General features: G+C 41.8%; 1 protein-coding gene across 1 annotated transcript in view; it reads right to left on the reverse strand.

The window, feature by feature from the left end:
- Positions 1 to 5,315: 5,315 nt before the first annotated feature.
- The window catches only part of TUBD1 (tubulin delta 1), a 30,577-nt gene continuing 12,051 nt past the window's right edge, over positions 5,316 to 23,841 (reverse strand). Inside the window, exons 5-9 of the mRNA XM_075264786.1 lie at positions 21,601 to 21,832; positions 19,247 to 19,411; positions 17,669 to 17,803; positions 8,870 to 9,053; positions 5,316 to 5,522 (exon numbers count right to left, since the gene is read on the reverse strand). Coding sequence (XP_075120887.1) covers positions 5,420 to 5,522; positions 8,870 to 9,053; positions 17,669 to 17,803; positions 19,247 to 19,411; positions 21,601 to 21,832 — 819 coding nt within the window. The 3' untranslated portion in view covers positions 5,316 to 5,419. The remainder of the gene's footprint in view (positions 5,523 to 8,869; positions 9,054 to 17,668; positions 17,804 to 19,246; positions 19,412 to 21,600; positions 21,833 to 23,841) is intronic.

Consider the following 23,841-nt stretch of genomic DNA (forward strand, 5'->3'; position numbering starts at 1 on the left):
GGTCAGCTCCTTGCTTCAGCCGCGTATGTCTGCAACTCAGATCTGCGTCCTCTGGACACAGATCTGAGTTGAAACAGCAGACATAGAATGACTGCTGCGGGCGCCAGGGGGCTGGCACACGGTGGCGGGCCAAAACCGGGTCCCCCCCATTTTTAAATTTGGCCGGGCCCCTGACGCCAGTAGCAGTAGTACTGGCCTATCGGCGGCCCTGCTGCTTCATCTTGGCATAGGAATGCATTGACCAGCGTTGATTGTCCGAATGCCTTACTTCTGTATGGTGTTTGGTTACGTTTGTACGTGCGGCTGGGCACGCTGCTGCTTGCTCCGCCGGCATGAGGAATTGTGTGGTTGACCGGAATGTCAGCGGCGTTGGGAAACTTGCGGACAGCCGTCATGTTGAGCAGAGTGTCCTCGCGCACTGGGCACACCCCCAATTCAGCAGCTGCGTGTAACTCTCTGCGCTGACGTGATGCCCAGCCCGACAGCGGAGTAGGAGACAATTTTTGAGGGTTGCGGTAGCGTTTTGGGGTGAGTGAGACACATGTAAAGTAGCCTATTTATCCTTCCTGGCTAATATGTAGGTGTGTGAGAAATTTCAAAAGAAATCCATTCAGCCATTCGGGTGTGATTTGAGGAACAAACATCAAAACACATACTTTAACATTTATAATATTAATAGGATTATGTTGCGGTTCTTTGGGTCAAAGCCAAGAGTGGATTGAGTAGAAGGTAGAAGTATAAGAACTCCTATATAACTCCCATTTCCTATTGTAGCCATTCTTGACTTTGGCTCAAAAAAAAAAAGCAACAAAATATGCAACAAAAGTAGCTGTGTTTCCACAACGTGGGGCCTTAGCGTAAGGTTATGGACCCACGTTGCCAAGAATGGCTACAAAAGGAATGGAAAAACAATAAAAAATACTTCTACTTCTACCATTTGCTCAATCCACTCCTGGCTTTGGCTCAAAGAACTGCAACATAATTTGCAACAAAAGAAAGCTGTGTTTCTGCAATGTGGGACTTCAGCCTTAGACTAAGTCTGAAGCCCCACGTTACGGAAACAGATTTTTTTATTGCAGTTTTTGAAGGGTCCCAGGGTCCCTGGGCAATTGCTCAGTTTGACTGAGATATCTCTGACAGCAGATAGCTCCATCTCTCACAAATTCATGGCATTTACTTCCGACATCCCCATCCCATACCTTTATTCAGGCCTCTGATGAAGCTTTGTTATAAGATTCCATTAATGTGTCATATCTAGCATTGCAATCCAGTGACACTTACTGCACGATTCAGAATGCAATCCCCATCATTCTAAATAGGTGAATTTTATGGAGAATGGGAGGCTACTAGCCAAACATACTACATTCTGCCTCCCAGTAGAAGGAACACAGTATTAATGCAGTTGGACCAACAGGTACAAGAATGGTAAAGGATAAAAATAGAAACATTTTGTATAGTAAAAAACACATTCTAACCATAAATTGAGCTTTTCTTTTATATCTCATCCTCAAGAACATGCTCTTGTTTTGTCTTTCTAGGTGTTCCTTATTGGCCAATCTGTCTACAGGCTCAAGCTCACATAGTAGGCAGGTTTATAAAATGTCAAATTAATATTTAATTTTAAATTCTACTTGTCATGTGAGTTTTCATAATGATGTATTCTACTACAATGTGCTATTTATGATTACTGATCATACATTAATCTTGGGGATGTCATCCCATTTATATTTCTAAAAAGATATCTTCTTTACTAGGTCTTCTCTACACATATAATGAAATCTAAAAAGTGCTTCATGTGAAAAAAAAAACACACACAAAGTAAACAAGAGCCCCATCTTGTGGCATTATTCAGTATGGCAGGGGATATGAGACTCTTAGGGTCTATATAGGACACAGAAACATCATAAAAGAGTAGCAATAGAGAGCGTGTAGTAGCATATTGTAGAGAGGCGCACACTAGAGTAATACCAGTGACATACATTTTAAACATCTATGTCAAGCATGCCCAAAGTTGACCAATGTTCAAATTATCACTGGCTCGCAGCCTCGGTCATAAAATTAATAATATGTAGCCCGCCAGCATTGTTGACCACAGGGTATAATGATCTGGGGCCCAGGGTAGGTGACAAACATAAAAACCAGTGTTAGGGTAAGTTCACGCGGGGTTTTTGGTAAGGATTTTGAGGCCGTATCCGGAATTAAATCAATGGGAGCCGGTGTAAAATATCCAGTATTCTGTGAAACTTGTGATCACGTGTAAAGAAGCCTTAAGAGATAGGTCTCATAAGGTAACATGATGGGAAGAGTCAGCTTGTTATAAAAACAATGTGAAGTTTTATTACTGTCTTCAAGGGAAACACAGGAACAGGGAAAACTTCCTGAATAACAGAAATATCAGTCAATGTCTCATTAGCTTACATCATCAGAGAAGCTCATAGCTAGGTTTCTTCCTCTGGATATTTTGTAGAGTTACAGCTTGGTTTGTGCTTGATCATCTGGTTGATGGACTCTGGACTGGTCACGACATCTTGTTCAGGATGACAGAGACAGCAGGCAGACTTGCCATAGATCCCCCATGGATGACCACCACCACCCATGACGACCACCCAGGCATGTGTATCTGTCACTCATTTATGTTCATGTTGCCCTCCATCTTCTTGCTTTATAAGGACTCTAAAATGGTGTACGCTAACCTCACCCATGTACCAAAATATAGAAGAGTGAAGTCAGCAAAGTATTAACCCTATGTATGACATGAATATTGTAATATTATAATATTTAACAGCCAATCAGTTCTTTATTCCAGGCAGTGCACGGCAAGCAGACGGAGCCCATTATAGTCTACTAGCCTCTGCCCGCGACTTCGTCTTTATTGGCATCTATATTCAGCAAATTGCTGCCGTCGATGGTTTGCCTGCTCAGGCATTTTGGCAGCTCTCAAGCTGTCCTGCTGCTGAACTTGTTCCTCACACCGTTCCTGTGATTGGTCAGCATGTCAGCAGCTCGCTGGGACGCCATATAATGAGTGTGTTGTTGGTGTTGATGATCCGCCTGCTCCAGCGTTTCAACAGTTGTGAAGCTGGCCTGCTGCTGAACTCATTCCTCGCGCTGTGCCCATGATGGTTCCAGCATCTCAGCAGCTCCCTGGGAAGCCATATAATGAGCATGTTGTTGGCGCTGATGATCCGCATAATGAGCGTGTGCTCAAGCTGGCCTGCTGATGAACTTTTTTCTTGCACTGTACCTGTGATTGCTTCGGCATCTCAGCACCTCGCTGAAACATCATTTAATGAGTATGTTGTTGGTGTTGATGATCCGCCTGCTCCGGCAGCTGTCAAGCTGGCCTGACGCTGAACTCGTTCCTCGTGCTGTGCCTGTGATTGTTCCGGCATGTCAGCAGCTCGCTGGGATGCCATATAATGAGTGTGTTGTTGGAGTCGATGATCCCCCCTCAGCTGTGCTTGAGGAGAACTGTGTGAATTCTGGCTACCTTCATAGCTGTCGTTGTTTGCGACAAAGTAGATTTTTTTTTTCCAGGGATGTTTAAAATTGGCAAACTGTCAATTTGGATTAAAGGTGTTCGCCTATGTCTTTTTTCTCAGCACTGGAGCAGATCAGATAATATGCAAATGTGTATACACAGTGAGGGTTAGCGTGTGTTTACTGAGAGAGATAACAGCCCTGGCTTTCTCAGAAGCTGAGATAAGAGCTGTGTAATATAGTATGTGAACTTAAATTCATAACTGTCTTGAAGCCATGTCATTTACCAGAATAAAAAGTAGCCTATATTTAATCGAGGTTACAACCTTGTCAGCTGTTTTTGCGTGATTTAGGAACAAACACACAAACAGCCAAACATACAAACTTTCATATTTATAATATTAGTAGGATGGGGTCTGTTTGCTTTGACAGCACATAGCTTCCAATTGCGATTGTATTTCATTTGGGGGGCTGTCCATGCGGACTCCTTCCAGATGGAATACAAGCGCTAGTGTGAACCAACCCTTACATTAAAAGCAGTTAACCCCATCATGTCCCTCATATTAACCCCTGTGTGCCACATATAAGGGTTACTAATATGTGAAAAGACCTCAATAATGAAGATGCTTAATTATTACCTCCATATGTCTCACATATCAGCAACGGTTACACAGGGGTTAATGTGAGGGACATGATAGGGTTAATTGCTATTAATATGAGGCACATGGAGTTACTAAACTAATGCACATGACCATATTTTTTCCACAATTGTGGATAAAAGTATGGACCTGTACATTTCAATGGGCCCATACACATAGGTGCCGTTTTTTCGGCTGTGTGTCCGGGCCTAATTGAAGAGCTGCAAACTATAGAGCAGGTCCTATAATTGTCCTATACCTGTAATATACAGTATTTGTCTGCATTTGCAGCTCAATTCATTTTTAATCTATAGGTCAGTAAAAATCACATCCTTAGGATGCCTAAAGGTGTCAGGTGTCAGAGCTGTAAACTAGCACTAATCTGGTGTTTGAATCTGATATCTGAGGATGTCCTAATATGGTCACTGTACACATTGTAGCCGATCATTATCTGAAGTGTCTGGTCATCTTATATAAAAAAAAAAAGATGGAAAAGAGGAAGAATAAATAGGATTTATTAAAAATATATCTGTCTTCTTAAACAGGACCTTTCAACATCTACAACAATTCCAGCTCTTGGTATCATTTAATAGATGCTGCTCCACTGATTGTGGCACATTTGAAATTTTTTCTCTAGCTCCCACTGTTCTTGAGCAATCAATGCCATTAGTTTTGGTGCCTGATATGCTATTTAGTCGCTGTACTGTCAGAAGGGCAATGTGAGACAGAAGCAGACAAGAGGTGTAATTCTGAGCTGTGACACCGGTTGCCTCTGCGTGGAGCTTTGAATGACTCCCCCTGCCTGACACTGCCCTACTGACAGAGCTTACATAGGACATCCGACACCAAAACTAACGTCGTCATAGTTGCTCTGGTGGGAGCTAGAAAAAAAATCCCAACTGTGCTGGAATCAGTGAAGCAGTCCCTATTAACAGATGCTAAGAACTTGAATTGGTTGAGGTGGAAAAAAGGACCACAAATATATATATATGTGTGTGTGTGTGTGTGTGTGTGTGTGTGTGTGTGTGTGTGTGTGTGTGTGTGTGTGTGTGTGTGTGTATATATACACACACATACATATATATATATATATATATACACACACACACATATATATATATATATATATATATATATATATATACACACACACACACATATATATATATATATATATATATATATATATACACACACATATATACACACACACACATACATACTTAAATACATATACGTACACACAACAAATGATGCTATATTTCAAGCAAAACAATGTATCATTAAAATGAATGCTGTTCTCATAGAGTGGAATAACTGGAAATAATCTGTTCTAGAGTTGTAAAGCACTGCAGGAAATCTTCTTCTTCAATGCCATATTTTGTGTATTGATGAACATATGCTCTGAAACAGAGGAAGAAATACAAACAACTTACTTTACTGGCTCCACCCAAATAATATTTCTATGTTGGAAGGAGTTGGCCTTTAAAACCTTGTTAATGCTTTATGTGCTGTCATTCTAAACACTGATTTCTATTCCAATCTATTTCATATTTTATGGACTGTTCGGGGTTCTAGTTACGGCACTGAAAGCTCTAACATTGCCAAAATGCTTTTTGGCTTGGGTTCCACATTGCCTTAGCCTTATGTGAATGACTGTGCACACTTAAATATTGCATTATAGTAGGGAAGGACTAACACAACCTGAGTGGAAGGCATACATATTTGCGATTACCCATTGTGAAACAAAAAAACATCTTAAAGAGGACCTTTCATGTCCTCATGCATGTGCGGTCTTTATATACCACTAGAAATCAGACAGTGTGGACTTTCCAGTTATGTGTCCCGCTGCGGGAGATATTGGTGCACTTAATTTCAGCACTACTCTCTCCCCACTGTCAGAAGGGCGTTCCTAACAGTTTAGCGTCATCGCTGGGTTGTGAGGAACAGCCTCCTCCACCCCTTCTCAAAAGTACTCGTCCATAGACTTGTGTTCGGGGGCGTTCCTCACAGCTCAGCATCATGGCTGGGCAATAAGGAATGCCCCCTTTGACAGTACAAGGCTATGTTAGAGTACTGTCAGGGGCGTTCCTCACAGCGATGACGCTAGACTGTCAGGAACGCCCCCCGGCACAAGTCTATGGACAAGTACTTTCAGGGGAGGGGCGTTCCTCACAACCCAGCGATGATGTTAGACTGTTAGAAATGCCCTTCTGACAGTGGGGAGAGATTGGTGCCGAAATTAACTACACCGATATCTCCAGCCCCAGCGCACATAACGGGAAAGCCGACAGTGTGCTGAATTCAGCGCACTGTTGGCTTTCTATCAGTATATAAAACTACATGTGCTTGAAGACATGAAAGACACAAACAGACAGACCAATGGATGAGAAAAGAACTGCGCTTGCTCCAGATCCGTTGATTCAACACGCTCTTTTATTAAGGTTTCTTAATGTATTAAGAAACCTTAATAAAAGAGCGTGTTGAATCAACGGATCTGGAGCAAGCGCAGTTCTTTTCTCATCCATTGGTCTGTCTGTTTGTGTCTACTCCACCTTTCGAAGGTGTTGGATGTTGTTACTGCTGCTGATCAAAAGCTCCCACGGTTAAAAACCTACTATCCAGCCAAAAATCGAAGTCTTGGTGGTTTGCTCGGTGAAATCCCTTAATGAAGACATGAAAGGTCCTCTTTAACATGGTTACATGAAAATATGCAAGTGAAGAGTCAGATGCAAGAACGATCAAGGTCCTAAAATTTGTCAAATTGAGATGATGGTGCCCTGTAGTATGGCGCTTGAACCTATAGGCTGTCAGTTAAAAGTTGGAAAAGCAATCAAAGTCCATGTTTATATTAGGCTTGCAAATATAGCATAAGATGGAAAAGCGATCAGAGTCCTGCGACACAGAACGAAGCGTACAGCGTTCTGGCAAAAAAGAGAGCAGGCCTTAAAGAGGACCTTTCATCAGATTGGGCACAGGCAGTTCTATATACTGCAGGAAAGCCGACAGTGCGCTGAATTCAGCGCACTGTCGGCTTTCCCGATCTGTGCCCTGGGAAAAGCGCTTTCGGTCCCGGTACCATAGCGCTTTATAGTCAGAAGGGCGTTTCTGACAGTTATCCTATCGCGCTGTACTGTGGAGCGGGGAGGAACTCCCCCCTCTCCTCCTGATAATACTCGTCTATGGACGAGCTGTGTGAGCAGAGGGAGGGGGCGTTCCTCCCCGCTCCACAGTACAGCGCGATAGGCGCTGCTGGGAAGAAGGGCGTCCCTGGCTAACTGTCAGAAACGCCCTTCTGACTATAAAGTGCTACGGTACCGGGACTGATAGCGCTTTACCCGGGGCACAGATCGGGAAAGCCGACAGTGAATTCAGCGCACTGTCAGCTTTCCAGCAGTATATGGAACTGCCTGTGCCCAATTTGATGAAAGGTCCTCTTTAAGAAAACTACAAGAGGAACAAAGTCAGCTGCATGCACAGGCACAAGCTTGGGGCAAAACACAATTCCTTTTTGCCCATTAGCAAAGCCAAATATGCTGATTTGAAAGTTTTGAAGAAATTCTGTGGTCAGGCTGCACAGAACTTCTTCAGCAAATTTCCCTCTAGTGACAAGGTTAAGGATAGCAGTTCTGAGGATGAAGCCTAGAAACTTTAAAATCAACAATTTTTGAATGTTTTGTGACAATATATAACAACGAGAAATTTTGATAAGAAGTAGAGTTATAAGTCTCCAAATATTAAAACTGACTTTACTTAAAATTTACGTTTTTGGACCTTGATTGATCTTCCATCTGACTCTTCAAGTGTTTTTAACGTGCAACGAAGACTGACACACAAATGGGCCTATGCAACATCTCATCCAAGGACCCATGATGCAATTTTCATTATAATTTCACATATTTTCTTGATAAAAAAAAAAAGGTTTAAAAGTTACATATTTCTAAAATGTACTTATTAAAACCATATCTTTATTTTCAAATGGTAGATTCCTGTTTTTTTTTTTTAATTACCTGAGCCTCTCTTCTGCTCTGTTAACAGCATTTACGATAGGCTCACACCTGCGTCCATGATTCCGTACATTGGGTCCGCTTGGGGACCCCACAAACAGAAACCTAATCCGCTTTATAAGGTGGTTACCCGTGGAAACAAACAAATTCCATAGACTATAATGAGGTCCGCTGGGTTTACGCCCAAAAAAGGCAGAAAAAATTCAGAGAAAAAAAAGGACTTTTCTCTCCCCATTTTTTAAGCAGTTTCGGGGATGGAAACCCTAAACGGAGAAAAGGCGCAGTTGTGAACCTTGCCTTAGTAGTACATTTTACAGCATAGTCACGGCCATAGGCAACAATACTCTGTTGCCAACACATTAAAGATTTTCTAGACATGCTCTGTGCAGGGAGAGGGAATAGATAAGCTGTGACATTAACTATTATTAGTAATGGAGGCAATGATGGGTCAGTGATGTTATATATAGAGCTGTTATCTTGTACTGTTATACTGTCTGTATTCTCTGTGGTGTAAATTAAGTGACTGCTGCGATGAAAATTCCTATAGAATTGGCAAGTGCCAGTGTATTATTGTCCATGAGGGGATACGAAGCTGGGATTATTTGATCCTCTGTACAATATACTGCAATATGTCTGTATTGCAAGATATAGTACATCACTGTTTATATGTTATAGGCCAAGGCAGCTAGATGCTCTAATGCAGAAATAAAAAAAATAATAGAATAAAGAAGCAGATGTTCTTACTTTGACGCAAACATGTTCCAAGCTTTTCCAACAATGCTGTCCAAAGGCTTCAACAGCCCTTGGCTATTGCTCATCAAAGTTGCTGACTTCTCGTATTTGTTGAAAGCTCTTGGTGATTTCCAAATACTAAATGAATCATCTGGTGACAACCAGGATGTATACAATGCTGGATCTCTAAAGCTGTCTGAAATGAAATAATTTAAAATAAATAAATAGTCAGGGGACCAGTCTGTAGGTTTTTTCCACCATAAACTTGTTCTATCATGTGTAATATGAAATAATGAACTTTCCATTGGCGCCCCTCTGTAGTCTTTCTGTTGCAGCAAAGTGAAGTTATAAAGATTCCTCATGTCATGAGGAAGAGGTCAATCATGCCTAAGGGAGCCTTAGGGCGCTAGTGTGAACTCCGGGCGCTAGTGTGAACCTAGCGTAAGACGTATGATTAAAGAGAGGACAGTATGACTAGGATGAAATGGCCCCGATCGCCCAGACAGCTTATTATAATTCACATATGACCTTTTATGCCTTCAAACATTCATAACTTCTTTGATGCAACAGAAAGATTAAGAGTCCTCATCTCACGTCGTCATAGATATGCAGCATTACATACCGCTAAAAAGAAGACTGCGTGCACTGTCAGCTTTCCTGGTATGCTCCCCAATACCATTAATTTTGTTAAAGGGGCTCTATCAGCAAAATCATGCTGATAGAGCCCCACATATGCGTGAATAGCCTTTAAAAAGGCTATTCAGGCACCGTAAATGTTATATTAAACTACCCCCCCAGTTTTAAAATAATAACCTAAAAAAGAATGTGCTCTACTTACTGAACGTGCACCCTGGGCGGGCATTCAGGGTGTGTCTTCATCTTCATCCCCGCCTCTTCTTCCTCAGATGTCCTCCGGTCCCGTCCTCCTCCGGCGCTCGCGAACGGACTTTGATTAAAAAAAATGACCTGGGCGCATGCGCAGTAGCATGCGGCTTCTACTGCGCATGTGCCCAGGTCATTTTTTTTAATCAAAGTCCGTTCGCGAGCGCCGGAGGAGGACGGGACCGGAGGACATCTGAGGAAGAAGAGGCGGGGATGAAGATGAAGACACACCCTGAATGCCCGCCCAGCGTGCACGTTCGGTAAGTAGAGCACATTCTTTTTTAGGTTATTATTTTAAAACTGGGGGGGTAGTTTAATATAACATTTACGGTGCCTGAATAGCCTTTTTAAAGGCTATTCACGCATATGTGGGGCTCTATCAGCATGATTTTGCTGATAGAGCCCCTTTAATAAGATATCTTACAAAATTTAATTACACAAATACTGACAGAAAATCAAAAGCTGTACGAAAGTTTAGTTATGCTTTAAGAGAAGCATCAATAGGAAGGAAATTATCCTGCATATGATGGGGTCAGTTTAAGGTGGGAAAAATAACAAAAAAGTTCCCTATAAATAGGGAAGAGTTCACAATATATACAAATACACAAGTAATATGGTCTTTTTATGCTAAGTGATAACATTTCAGCTAGCCAATGAGAAGATGCCTTCCCTTACAGCACTGCTGTTTCGAGTGCATAGAAGCAGAGTGAATGCTTCAGCCACAATACAATAGTCACATGTGGCTCACTCATTTGACTACACAGGATGTTATGCGGCTATGCATATTTTGGACTCCTTGGATGCCTCTGGCTCTTAAATCTTAATCTTTGTTACCAAATCATCTCTTCAGCAGTGATTAAAAGAAAATCAATGAAGAAAGCTTTTCACTGTACTGTGAATTGGCTTTAATAGAAATGTTCACAGTAGACTGTGAACTGACCAGTGGTACTGTTTGTACTCGGCTAAGCATACACCGCTCGGCTACTCGATAATATGACAGTGGGGCAGATAAATAAAACTGTCTAACTTTTTTGACTAGACCAGTGGTTCTTAACCAGGGTTCGATCAAACTCTAGGCCATATGCACGGTTCATTTTGTGTACCAGTAAAAAAACATATACCTATGTCTTGAATTTGGAAAAAAATCATATTTGATTTATCACTAAAGAAGGGTTCGGTGAATGTACATATGAAACTGGTGGGTTCGGTACCTCAAACAAGGTTAAGAACCACTGCTCTAGACATTCTTAACCTGCACCAAATTTTCTAAAGTGTCTGATGGGGTTTGAATATCTAGTGCAGTTTTAGACTGTCTAGTCTAACTTTACATAAATTATTAATTGGCTTAGTTTCCAACAAAACTGTGGCTAAAAATGTGATGCAAAGTCTAGCTCACAAGAGCAACATGGTGGCTCAGTGGCTAGCACTGCAGTCTTGCAGCGCTGGAGTCCTGGGTTCGAATCCTGCCAAGGACAACATCTACAAGGGGTTTGTATGTTCTCCCCATGTTTTACATGGATTTCCTCCCATACTCCAAAGACATACTGATAGGGAAAAAGGTACATTGAGAGCCCTATATGGGACACACAACCTACATAAAAAAAAAAAAAGTCTGGTTCACAATTTAGCATATTAGGCTATGCCCAATTTTCATCAGGCCCCTTCTACATACCATGCAAGGCACATAAAGTGGTAGAAAAATTGTCTAAGGCTGAGGCCCCATGTCTCAGAAACGCAGCTTTTTTTGTTGCAGATTTTGGTTGCCTTTTTTTGAGCCAAAGCCAGAAGTGGATTGAGCGAAAGGTAAAAGTAAAAGAACTTCTTATATATTTCCCATTCCCTTTGTAGCCATTCTTGGCTTTGGCTCAAAAAAAAAAAGCAACAAATTCTGCAACAAAAAAGGGGCCTTAGCTTAAACATATAAAATAAGGTGTGCAGCATGTATGCCAGTTGTTTGGTGCAAATTACGCCGGAATTTTGATTAATATTTATTAGTTAATCTGCCCCAGTGTGTAAGTAAGCTCCTGTGCCCCCTCTAGTGGTAGCTAGACAGATTTATCCCACAAGAAATATTTATATCCAATGAATAGGAAAATTAAATAAAACAAAAAAACTAAAACAAAAAACCCAGTATGATGAGGAGGATGCTAGCTTATGCTTAGAAGCCGTGATGGGATACAGCTCCTATTGTGTCTTATCCAATTGCTGTGCCAGAACTACCGTATGTTACAACTCTACAGCCAATGTTATACTAATGATACAAATCCCATCTATTTTTTGTCTATACAATGTATAACCACACCTATAATGTATTTAAACTACATTTTTCCTGCCATCAAAACAGAACTCATTATACACACAATATCTATCTGTGTGTGTGTGTGTGTGTGTGTGTGTGAGAGAGGGGGGAGTTCAACTGGCTCATATACCAATTGTTCTAATTAGGTCTTCAATAACGTGATACTTAGAGCGTGATTGTGCTCACAATGGTTAGTGGGTACAACTGCAGGGACCCCAACAAATCAGAAGAAGGAGGGACCCAGTCCCTCATTCCAGAGGCATTTGAATGGATTTCTGATTATGCATCCACCTTCCTGCTACATTAAAAACCTATAAAATTAATGAAGATAGTCAAGTACAGTGCTTGGCTATCTAAGCAGTTATCTGAACTTGGATCATGCTGTGGTTAGTAACTGTACCATCTTAAGTGATTGTGGGTGGCCACCAGCTTTACCTAACACAACTCTTTACATAACTAGCATTGCTGTTGCCTTATAAATGATACAATTATCACATTATGTAATCTATACACAAAAAAGATAAAGAAACAAAAGAAATGCTTTTTTTTATTATGTTCAACCTCCTCTCAAAAAAATCCAACAGAATAAAAAGTGAGCAAAAAAATCAAATGTACCAAAATGGTACCAATGAAAACATCACCCTATTGTGCAAAAACAGATAAACCTTCACACAGCTCCATAACTGGAAAAATTAAATTTTTATACTCACCCTAAATCTTTCTCATTGTACTTATTCAAATCCATCCAAGGACAATATCTGCATGGAGTTTGTATGTTCTCCACATATTTATGTGGGTTTTCTCCAGGTACTCCTGTTTCCTCCCACGTACCAAAAATAGACTGATTGACTCCCTGTACAAACAACTGACTCTAATGGGTGTTGGGGATAAGTGACTGTATGGCAGCCACTAACTACCCTACTGCATTATACTCCCTGTGCTTAATACTAATAGGCTGGAGAGGGGAGTATATATACAGAGAAAGGCCCAAACTAAATTTGAAAAAATTTGGGGAGCATGGTTGGACACACCTGGCCTTCCCTCCCCGTGAGGGATCCCTGGGGAGCATAGCCATCAGAGAAGTTCCCTGAAAACCCGGGGAAAATAAAAAAAACAAAACAAAACCGCCTTTGTTGATAAGCCAACCAAACTGACGAAGGATTCAAGGTTATCCAAAAGCTGATCAGGTTTTCCCTCAAGGAGGGAGCATTCACCAGGACTTCGTCCAGGTATGGCATAACAGGGACTCCTCTGGAGCGAAAGATTCCCATGAGTGATGCCAGAACTTTGGTAAAGACCTGGAGGGCGGTGGCCTGTCCAAAGGGGAGCTTAACAAACTGGAAATGACGTGGTCCCACTGCAAAGCAGAGAAAATGCTAACGAGACATGGCTATAAAAACGTGGAGGTAGGCGTGACGATGCTACCACTGACCACAGGGACTCTGCGTCCACAGGTTCTGCATGGACGCAGAAATCTTTTGAGCCGCTTAACCGTCCCCAAGAAGGACAGCTCTCTCCTCCCCAACTTGGACCTGAAGGTTTGAGTAAAAACCTTGGAAATGTTCTTAAGTAGGGACAGAAATGATGATGCCTTGGTGAAGGAGAGTGGAAATGGTGTGAAAGAAAGCAGCTACTCGAGAAGTTGAAGACGGCAAAGCTGATGGAAAAAAAATCTTCCAGGAGGAAGGGAAGAGATACCAACGGAGTAGCTGGTCAAAACCACCTCCTGGACCCCAGGCTAGCCAGGTCTCTGAAAAAGAGCAGCCATCCAGAGTGGGGGAAGATTTTCAGGTAGGAAGACTTGGAGCAGAATAGCCAAGCAGGTCTGGCCTTGAAGGAGAGCTTCTTGGAGTGGGAGTTGTTGGGAAGACTATCCTCCAGAGAGGGAAGTGGAGCCATGCATGGAGCGAAGATGCCGAGATCAGCCAGAGGAAAATGGAAGATGGTCGACACCTCGGGCAGTGCTGTGGGAGGAGAAAACTTTCCTCCAGTAGCCTCCAACATTAGCATCTCAAAGCCCTTCCAAAGAGGACTGCCCTGTTCATTTCGGGACACAGATTCTGCATTCCACAACCAAATTCAAAAGGTACGGCGGATGGCTACAAGCAGCATTGTAGAGGTACGTTGAGGCATGTAGGATCTGAGAAACTAGTAGTTGGTTGTCCTGAGGGGGAGCTCAAGGGGAGAGGCCCTTCTGGATCCTTTTAACCCAGGCATTGCAGGCCTCTCTAACACAGGAAGCTGTGAAGCAAGGCTTAAGAGCAGAGATGGCTAAAGCTGCTTTGGAGAAGAAGTCCACTTTCTTGTCCACTGAGGCACAGTCTGCCAATGGCAGTGTAGTAGCCTTGGACAACCAAGCTATGGAAGTATCCACGGCAGGGATTTGGACAACAACATCCAACTTCTTTGTGGTAGACAGGCGGGTCCTGATGAAGCCATCCCTTCTTCAACATCTGGTCCAAGGCCCTGTGGTTTGGGAAGACCAGAGGGGGTGGGCAGCAATTGTGCCAGAAAGAGAGACATCCTCCTGGGCAGCAGAGTCAGGGTCTTCAGATATATGAAGGGTAGCCCTAATCGGCCGAATGAGGTCCTGCGTAGTGGCTGATAAAGATATTCCTTGCTGAGGCTCTGAGTCTGAGGTGTTCCCAGGAGCAACAGACTGAGTATGGGGAAAGTGGTTCCATCTGTTGTAGTAGAACTGCAGGCCACAACCCTGTCTGGTAAGGAACCAGAGAAAGGGGAGACCTATATGAGGACTTCTTGTTTCGCTTACAGGGGCGACAACTGAGCAGCAATCTGGGAGTGCAATCATTCCAAGGTCTCCACCAAAGACTTGTTAAGTCTGGCAAGGTCACCTATAGTCCAGGTAAGGAAAGCCACCCAGTTCAGAAAAAAGGGTTGAGGAGGTCCTGGGATGGCTTGGCTGGTAGGCACTGGAAGCAGATGGGTCAAAAGGCAGCTTAATATTATAGTGGGTGCATGTATAAAAAACATGGCAGCAGGGGCAACACGGTGGCTCAGTGGTTAGCACTGCAGCGCTGGAGTCCTGGTTTCATATCCCGCCAGGAGCAACATCTGCAAAGAGTTTGTAAGTTCTCCTCGTGTTTGCGTGGATTTCCTCCCATTCTACAAAGACATACTGATAGGGGGAAAAAAAAAGTACATTGTGATTCCTATATGGGGCTCACAATCTACGTAAAAAAAAACAAAAAACATGGCAGCAACTGTGGGGGGCCAGATAAAGGTGGGACTCTTCATGGGAGGATGACGCCAAAAGTAGTTACACAAAGGCTAGCCTACCACGAATTAAAGAGTGTCCAACTCCTTCAGTGGAAAAAGCTCCACAGAGAGGTTCTGCAAGTGCTGTGTCCCACCGAGCTGGCAAAGGCTCGGGTGCTTGAGCAGGTGCCTGGAACACAGAAAAAAAAGTGCTCCCTGAGATAAGAAATTGTAAGAGAAGTGAAAGACCTTTCCCATGATTCTCAAGCCAAGTGGATTATTATAGTGCTAAAAGACCCCTGCCAATAGAGGTCAAGGGGAAAGAATTGCGCCTAGAATCTGGGGACTAAATTTGGAGGCCGCGGCAAGCAAAGCAGCACCCTCCTGGAAAGGCCCCAGAAGACTGACAGATGCCAGGAAGGGTAGGCAAGAACCCCAGGGAGGCACACTAAAGATGACGGACCTGCCCATGGAGGGAAAGGGGGCTTGGAGGGGGAATAAGTGCAGAGCAGGAATGGGGGTCATCCATTGTAAAGAAGCAGTAGGTGTGGGAAAGTGGCAGATATGCTCACCAAAATTTGAATTCTTTGGGCGCATGCAGGGTCACTCTTTCAGTGACCACCCTCATGAAAGTGTAGCCACTGGTGCTCCAGATGCAGCAGTGGAGACTTAATAGAGCACAGTGCCTGCAACAGGATTTGGTGTACATACGGACAACCTCCTTGCGCCTGAAAAAAAATAAAATAAAAAAAGCAGAAGACCTGAATGCAGGTAATGTCTACCTTATATGATTCTAAGCAAAAACTGGCTAGCCTTATGTCTGAGGAGAGGTTATAGCCCAGGGGCAGAGCCAACCCTTTTTTTTAATATTCCTAGAGTCAGCCTCCTAGTGGCCAGTATAAAGCAGAATATATGCAGCTCTGACCACTGTGGAATGACCTGTATATGTATTCACTGGATCTATTGAACGAACAAATGGGCTGCACAGAGAAACCCCCGGACTGTTTCACGGGGTAGACAATAGTAAAAAAAAAACTAAAAATTACTCCAGCATGCCCAATTATATATAAAATATAACTTTTACTTCAAAAATTTAAAAACATAGTACAGACATGGATCCAGGCACGTACAAAAAACAGATAAGCTTACGCGTTTCGGGAACAAGGATGGGGTCCCTTATTCATAGCATAGCATAGCAAGGATGGGGTCCTAGTGGCCAGGCCTATACCATGTGGTGCCGTGTCTCCCAATGATATAAATGAGAAAATGAATTGATGGCTCTCAGAATATAATAAGTTTTTTTTAATGGAATCTCTCACCAAGTCTAAAGGTAGCGAAAGTCATCATGATTCCAGCAATGTGCCACTTGTGGGTTTTCTTGCAGTAGTTTCTCTAAAAATCTCACTTTATTAGGTGTAGCTGAGCTGAGAAGAGTGTCCTCGCATTCATGAGCGGTTTGCTTTCCTCATGGCTAGTTGACAATTTTTGCTTCTGCAATTAGCACCAGGGGGTGGCAGCTCATAAATATAATGGACTCCAAAGCATGTGCACATCATTAAGAGGTCTCAGTGTTTGGCTGCACCTGTTAAAGTGACAGACACCCTAAATATAGCCATGAGTCACTTTTGTATTTTCTGGCAGTAGTTTCTAGAAAGACACACATGTATTAAATGTGGGGACTCCACACTATACTGCACCAAAGTGTGGTTTCATGGAAACTACTGCAAGAAAAACTATAAGTGACACACTGCTATAATCAAGTTGTCTTGTGACTATGTCACATAGGGCAGTATAAATCTAAAGACAGATTCCATTTGATAAAGTGTTTATTGTGCAAAAGTAGTAAAATATTAACCAACTATATCAATCTGGTAATGCCGTGTAATAAAAAAGAAACCCAGATGTGTTTTTCCACACATTATATGTACATTCAAAATACTTATCTCACAAAAAAAAACAATGTCCTTATACAGTTGTATGCTACTAATGCTACTAGAAGTGGCTGCCTCCAAGTGACATACTGTCCTGTACTGATTACAGATAACTTTATTGCTACACGTCCCTCTCCCATCATAAGGTATAGGCCAATAAATCCAGCCAACACATAGACTGAATTTTACAGCTGAAACTCAGTTGTGTAAATGTGCCCTAAAGGCATGGGCAGCGTCAGCCATCTCTACTCTTCAGATATTTTGCACTGGTTTGTGTAACAGGCCAATACCAACCAGTGTTTATCCTTAAAGTAGGTTTACACTACTGTTATTACAGGGGTTTTACCCTATGATGGATGAGAGCAATGGATGTTCATAACTGTAGTATGAACATACTCTTAATCAGTGTGAGTTCTCCAAGGATTTACACTAAGGGAATGGGAATAATAAGGCTTCTCTAATGTAATATATAGGACTCACCATGAGAAGCACCTTCAATATCTTTTCCACGGAAAATAGCAAGGTTTGCTATAGATTTATTGAACTGCAGTTTATCCGTCAACGAGTTTCTTCCTGTTGCTGCCTCGGAAGGGAGTTGAACTTGCCAATTTATGCCTAAAGATTAAAACAAGTATTCTTTAAGATAGCATAAAGCAGATGTTATGCAGCCGTTGTCTATAATGACTGTTAATGTAGAATTGAACTCAGAACTTTCCAGCATGAATAAAATCTCTTCAAGTAAATGTTTTGGACAGAGGTCTGAAGCATTTCAAGCAATAGTTACAGTCTATAATTCCCTAGTAATGCCTTTAACCTGACTCCCCAATGTATATAATAATATTCTGGGGTAGACTGGAACTTGGTGGTGAGCGTTAGGAAAACAAGGGAAACTTATTTTCTGGCTACCACTGTGCAGGTGACCTGTGTTTCTCCCTACAATCTTCCATACAAGCACTGTCAATTCACAGGAGTAGCCTTAGCTGGGAAGATATTTTATTACAGCCTTCTTGAAAGGTGGTGACCTCTTTAGCACAATGCATTGTATTGTAAATGTGCGTCTATGGACATCGCATGACTGCATGGTTGAATTTCCTTCCAACTTTTGCACTTGATAAAAGGGTACTGAGACCTGAAATGCGTTATGTATTTGTCTTTGGAATAAAGTCAACTGTTAAAGGAATCTGGATAAGCGAGGTTCCTCTATTTCCACTTTTGGATTTGGTCTACCATTGCAATCATTTTGACATCCCTCATGGGTGATGTGGATTCTGCTCCTACTCAGTGACAAGGATTGGTGTTATTCCGTGACTTAGATCACAACCTGCTAACATGAGGCTATCCTTTTAACCCTTTGCTATCTCTATTTTTGTGTATTAACGGTGTTACACGATGCATTGCTTGGTGAGTTTTCTTTTTATTAATATCGTTTAAGTGCTTGAGTTTAATGACTGGGTATGGCTGAATGGGCATGACTGAAATGTCTGCACGCGCAGGGAAAGTGTATATCACTTAAACTGTGCTGAATAATTTACATAATCAAGATAAGGATACAATTTTTATAAGGCAATGTAAGATCTACCTCTTTGGCAATACAATAGTGAGTTAAACGATTTTTCTTACTGACCCTGAATCTATTTCTAGGGACAGTCACGTCAGGTTTCTTTTAGACACACCCATTCCCAGCTATGTAATGGCTGATTATTTTTGTTTCCAAAGGGCTTAAAGTCTAACCAGAAATGACCCAAAACAGACGAAAGATTACTAAAAAGTGCCAAGTGCATGTCTAGCTGGGGATACAAATACTGAGAAGTGTCTGTTCTAGAATGGGAGTTGCTGTCGTAGATTCTGGTGGAGTTTGGATTGTGGGTGCTGCAACCACACTATGTGCTAGTAAAGATGCTCTTTACTGTACATGGAAGGAGTATTTTTTTCCACTGAACTGGCCAATGTCACTAGAGGAATATCCAACAAAAATAATCCTGAGTAGCTTACAAGAACACATTCAAACTGCATAGTTATCTGTATTTATTTTAAGCTCTGCTACATGACTACTCGCACCTTCTTCCATTTTTGCATTAGCAATGAGCATTTGTCTCAGATGTTTGATGAGACCATGCCAAGTAAATGTACTATACGCCAGGGAGTGTTCAGACATCTGAGGAATGTTACGAAGACCTAACATCTTGAATTCCGGGTGTGGAACCAGGCACTCCATCAGTTCCCCTGGGAAGAAAGTATGTATTAGCAAACCTGACGAGAACAAGTATGCATTATTTTTACAGGAATTTTTGTGTAATGTTACATTCATTATTTAACATTATAAAATAATGGTCCATTTGAGTGCATGAAATATAATAGACCACAACTACATAGCTATCTTATAATGGGACCAAAAAGACTTACGGTAGCTTACATTAAAATAAAAAATAAATAAGTGGATGGATTCCAAAAAATACATTCCTGCTTTCTTCTGATGGGATTTGTTCCAGTTTTTGGCTAGAAAAATTGTACACTGGTATGGAATGGTCCAACAAATATACCAATGTGAAAGTAAGTTAATGCAAAATAAACATAGCGTATGCATAGAATATTGAGATACAGCACAGGGTATCAGGAGATATAGTTTTGATATGTTCACATATCACATAATTGCTGCAGATTTTCAGTGGGGGTTCTGCACATGTTAAACTGCAAATTAAACAGTACAATGTATGTAATTTTTCATTGAAAGACTGTGAAATACAATAGCACAATGCAGATGAAAATGGTTTTGAATTTCCTATTCAGGTTTATTTTTCTCCTTTGCATATGAAGATCTAAGAATATGCTGTGGATTTTAATTCCTTGAGAACCACCTTTATTTGCGCATTATGGATGCAAGCACTAATAGCCATCACTGTTACAATGACAGCCAATCTATTAGACCACACCTTTGGCATGGTCTAAAAGGTTTATTCCTATGACAACCCTGGGTGAAATCTTTTACCCATCAGCACCCTACCCCATCCATTAAGCTCCTTGGATGCTACAACCAACAGCTATTGAACGTGACCAGGCCAAGGTTTAAATGACCAGGATCGGAGGTTTATCGGTGACTCACCACTGGGCTCCTGGCTTGGACCAAGCAGGCACAACAATTGAGCATCCCTGACCCTCAAGACATAACTGTATGTCATGGTGCCTTAAAGTGTAACTCCCATTTTTTTTCCCTATTTTGTCAAGGGTTTTTAGTGACTATTTTGTAATATAATTTATTAAGCTATCTAGCGTTCTTTCTAATAGAAAACAGGTTGTAACATTCTCTTTAGCAACCCTCTAGCTGAGATTTTACTAAGGAAAGTCCGTATACATTTATATTGTGAATATACAGAGCTGAAGCATTTACTAAAGAGGAAGTGGACACTTCAAACGGCTGTATCTTCGATTTTATACCATCTAGAAAAATGGTTCTGGTATCATAAGAAAGCTGAGAATCTAATGTAATCTATTCATATGATGCCAAGATTGAAGTAGTAGGTGTAACATAACCTGAGATATCACTAGTTAAAAACAGTCAGTCAGGAAATTGAACTTAATGTCATGCAGTTCATGTTGCATATAAAATCACTTTCCGAATGTGTTTTTAACTATTGAAATCTCTAATTCTTTTACAGCTACATATGAAACATATGAAAGTGGAGAATCTCAGTTGTCTTGTTATACTAGAATCATTTTTCTGGATGGTATAAAACCGAAGATAGAGCTATTTAAAAATTAAATACTGCCGGAAAATCAGAAGTTGTCCTAAAGTTTATTTCTGCTTTAATATATGGCAATGGCCAAGTGCAGCATATACTGATGTGGAAAGAAACTATGAATAGGCATTGCAGAGTCCTTGCTGCACTGCTCTGTGATAGCCTCTGATGTCACTGGTCTATAGTTTCCTCAGTCCCAATGTGCTGGACTAGGCGAGGGTTTAAGAGACACTTCATTTGCAAGAGGTCACATGGTTCTGTGAAGTCTCATATGCAGGCCTCAGTGCTCGCAGGCAACTTGCAACAAAACCAACCATTGGTCACGTGGCCTGAATGTAAATCAGGTAAACTGAGCCAAATTTTAACACGATGATATTAGAAAGTTGTTTATATTCAACATCCCTATTTTATGACCAATGTTTTAATTTTAATAAACCAGATTACCTCAAAGTATTTGAAATCTAAATGTTCTTTAGCTTGTCATAGATCAGTTTCCAATTATGTCACATATTCCACCTACTCTGTTGTGAGAAAATCTGCAGCAAATATCCACTTGAGGTTTATGTTTCTAACTGAACATGGTAGATTAATCTGCAGATTGTTCTTGTTTTAAGAGCTACAGTTGTGGACAGACAGTTCATATTCCATAATCGCAAACATATTATCAACTTATCATACCAAGAGGATTTCTACTGTAGTGTGAAGCTCCATCTGCAGTGTATGCAGGCTGAAATACACTGCCAAGCTGGTGTGCAATAATTTTATTCACATCCCGGAAGGATATCTGCTTGATGTTCATCCGCTGAGAGCAGACCTTGTGAAGTACATCATTTTCATGAACCAACAGAGCATCAGATACTTGATAGAGGTGGGAGAGCGTCAGAATGGAGTTGTAGTTCTGAACAATAACCTAAATGTAGAGTTTGGAGAATTCAATGAGATTGCATTACTTTTAGCCAATCATAATAAAGTTATCAATAAAAGAAAGCTTAATTGTATGCATAGAATTCAAAGTTTATTAAAAAAAAAACCTAACCCCAACTATGCATGCTATGTGATACTGAAGCAACACCAAGTTATTTTGATAACTAGCTTTAAACACACCCCAATCAACACTGTTGCCTTACAAGGTTCACACTAGCATTTGGATTTTTGTCCTTCAGGTATGCTTGGGGAGTTGAAAAAAATTAAACCCTATCTGTTTAAAGAGGACCTTTCACGTCCTCCGGCACTTGCAGTTTTATATACTGCTAGAAAGCCAACAGTGCGCTGAGTTCAGCACACTGGCGGCTTTCCCGTTATGTGCCCTGGGGCAGGAGCTATTGGTGCCGTTACCGATAGCTCTTCACTGTCAGAAGGACGTTCCTAACAGTATAGCTGGGCTGTGAGGAACGCCCTTCCTGACAATACTGTCCGTAGCCCTGTACTGTCAGAGGGGGCATTCCTTACCGCCCCTGCCATTACGTTGAGCTGTGAGGAACGCCGCCCCCCCCTCCCAGTACTTGTCCATGGACTAGTACAGACTGGGGGGGGGTGAGGGTGCTCCTTACAGCTTAGCGTCAAGAGAAAAGTCCTGCTTGCTCATTTTAAGTATTTTAAACAGAATAGGGGGCGGAGTTTGAAGACTCCCTGAGGAATTCACCTGTTTCCCTTTGGGTCAGTTTGAACCAAAGTGTACTTCCCTGGATTCAGTGAAACACTATGGCATACAGATGGCATACACACAGATAGCATACAGACAGGTCCACAATTCATGGTCACTTCTGACACCTGTACTATACAGTGCACGCAGCTGGAAGCAATTAGCTCCATGCCCTGTATAGCAGCCCAGGAACCATTAGTGTACCTAATCTCCCATTGAAGGCAATAGCAGCTGAGCTACAGTAACACTGCCAGGCTAGTATACTGGGCACTGAACTATGTGCTTTTATCTCCGCTCCATACAGTGTATAGTACAAGTGTTGGAAGTGGCCCTAATAGTGGATGAGGCCATCTGTCAGCCACCCTGTGATCAGATATTTAAAGGAATTCTACCACTAAACCAGCATTTTTTCTAATTACCACGTTGGAATAGCCTTAAGAAAGGCTATTCGTCTCTTACATTTAGACATGGTCTCCGCGGCGCCATTCCTTAGAAATACCGGTTTTAACCGGTATGCAAATGAGTTCTCCGCAGCAATGAGGGCGGGCCCCAGCGCTCAAATGTGGCCGCCGGCCGCTCTTGCTCTTGTAGTTCAATACAGGAGCATATGCGCAGGCGTCGCAGGTTGGACCGAGACGGAAGACAGAAGAGGCGGGGTTGCAGCTGAAGATGGAGGCGTCGCTGGAGTGAGCTCTCAGGCAGCAGTGGGGACGCCCCATCGCCGTTTGCTGCGGAGAACTTATTTGCATACCGGTTAAAACCGGTATTTCTAAGGAATGGCGCAGACCAAGTCTAAAGGTAAGGAATAGTCTTTCTTTAGGCTATTCCGAAGTGGTAATTAGAAAAAATGTTGGTTTAGTGGTAGAATCCCTTTAAGTCCTATTTTAAGGATAGGCCGTAGGCCATAAACAGAAAATTCCTGGACAACCCCTTTAAATATTTGTGATTTTTAACCCAGAATTCTGCATGGCCATTTAATACTAACTGTTTAAATAGAAAATGGTTTATGTTTTTCTACTGCACAAAGGCAACTGCAAGCAGAAAAGACGAAAGCCAAGGCACTTTTTTTTATGATAATAAGACTATTGGTGTCCTCTAGTTAGAAGAATTATATACCGTATATACTCGAGTATAAGCCGACCCGAATATAAGCTGAGACCCCTAATTTTACCACAAAAAACTGGAAAAACTTATTGACTCGAGTATAAGCCGAGGGGAGGAAATGCAGCAGCTACTGGAAAATTTTAAAAATTAAAATGGTCGGAGTTTTTGGGTGC

Source organism: Leptodactylus fuscus, chromosome 2 (genome assembly GCF_031893055.1).
Source record: "Leptodactylus fuscus isolate aLepFus1 chromosome 2, aLepFus1.hap2, whole genome shotgun sequence".
Lineage (NCBI taxonomy): Eukaryota > Metazoa > Chordata > Amphibia > Anura > Leptodactylidae > Leptodactylus > Leptodactylus fuscus.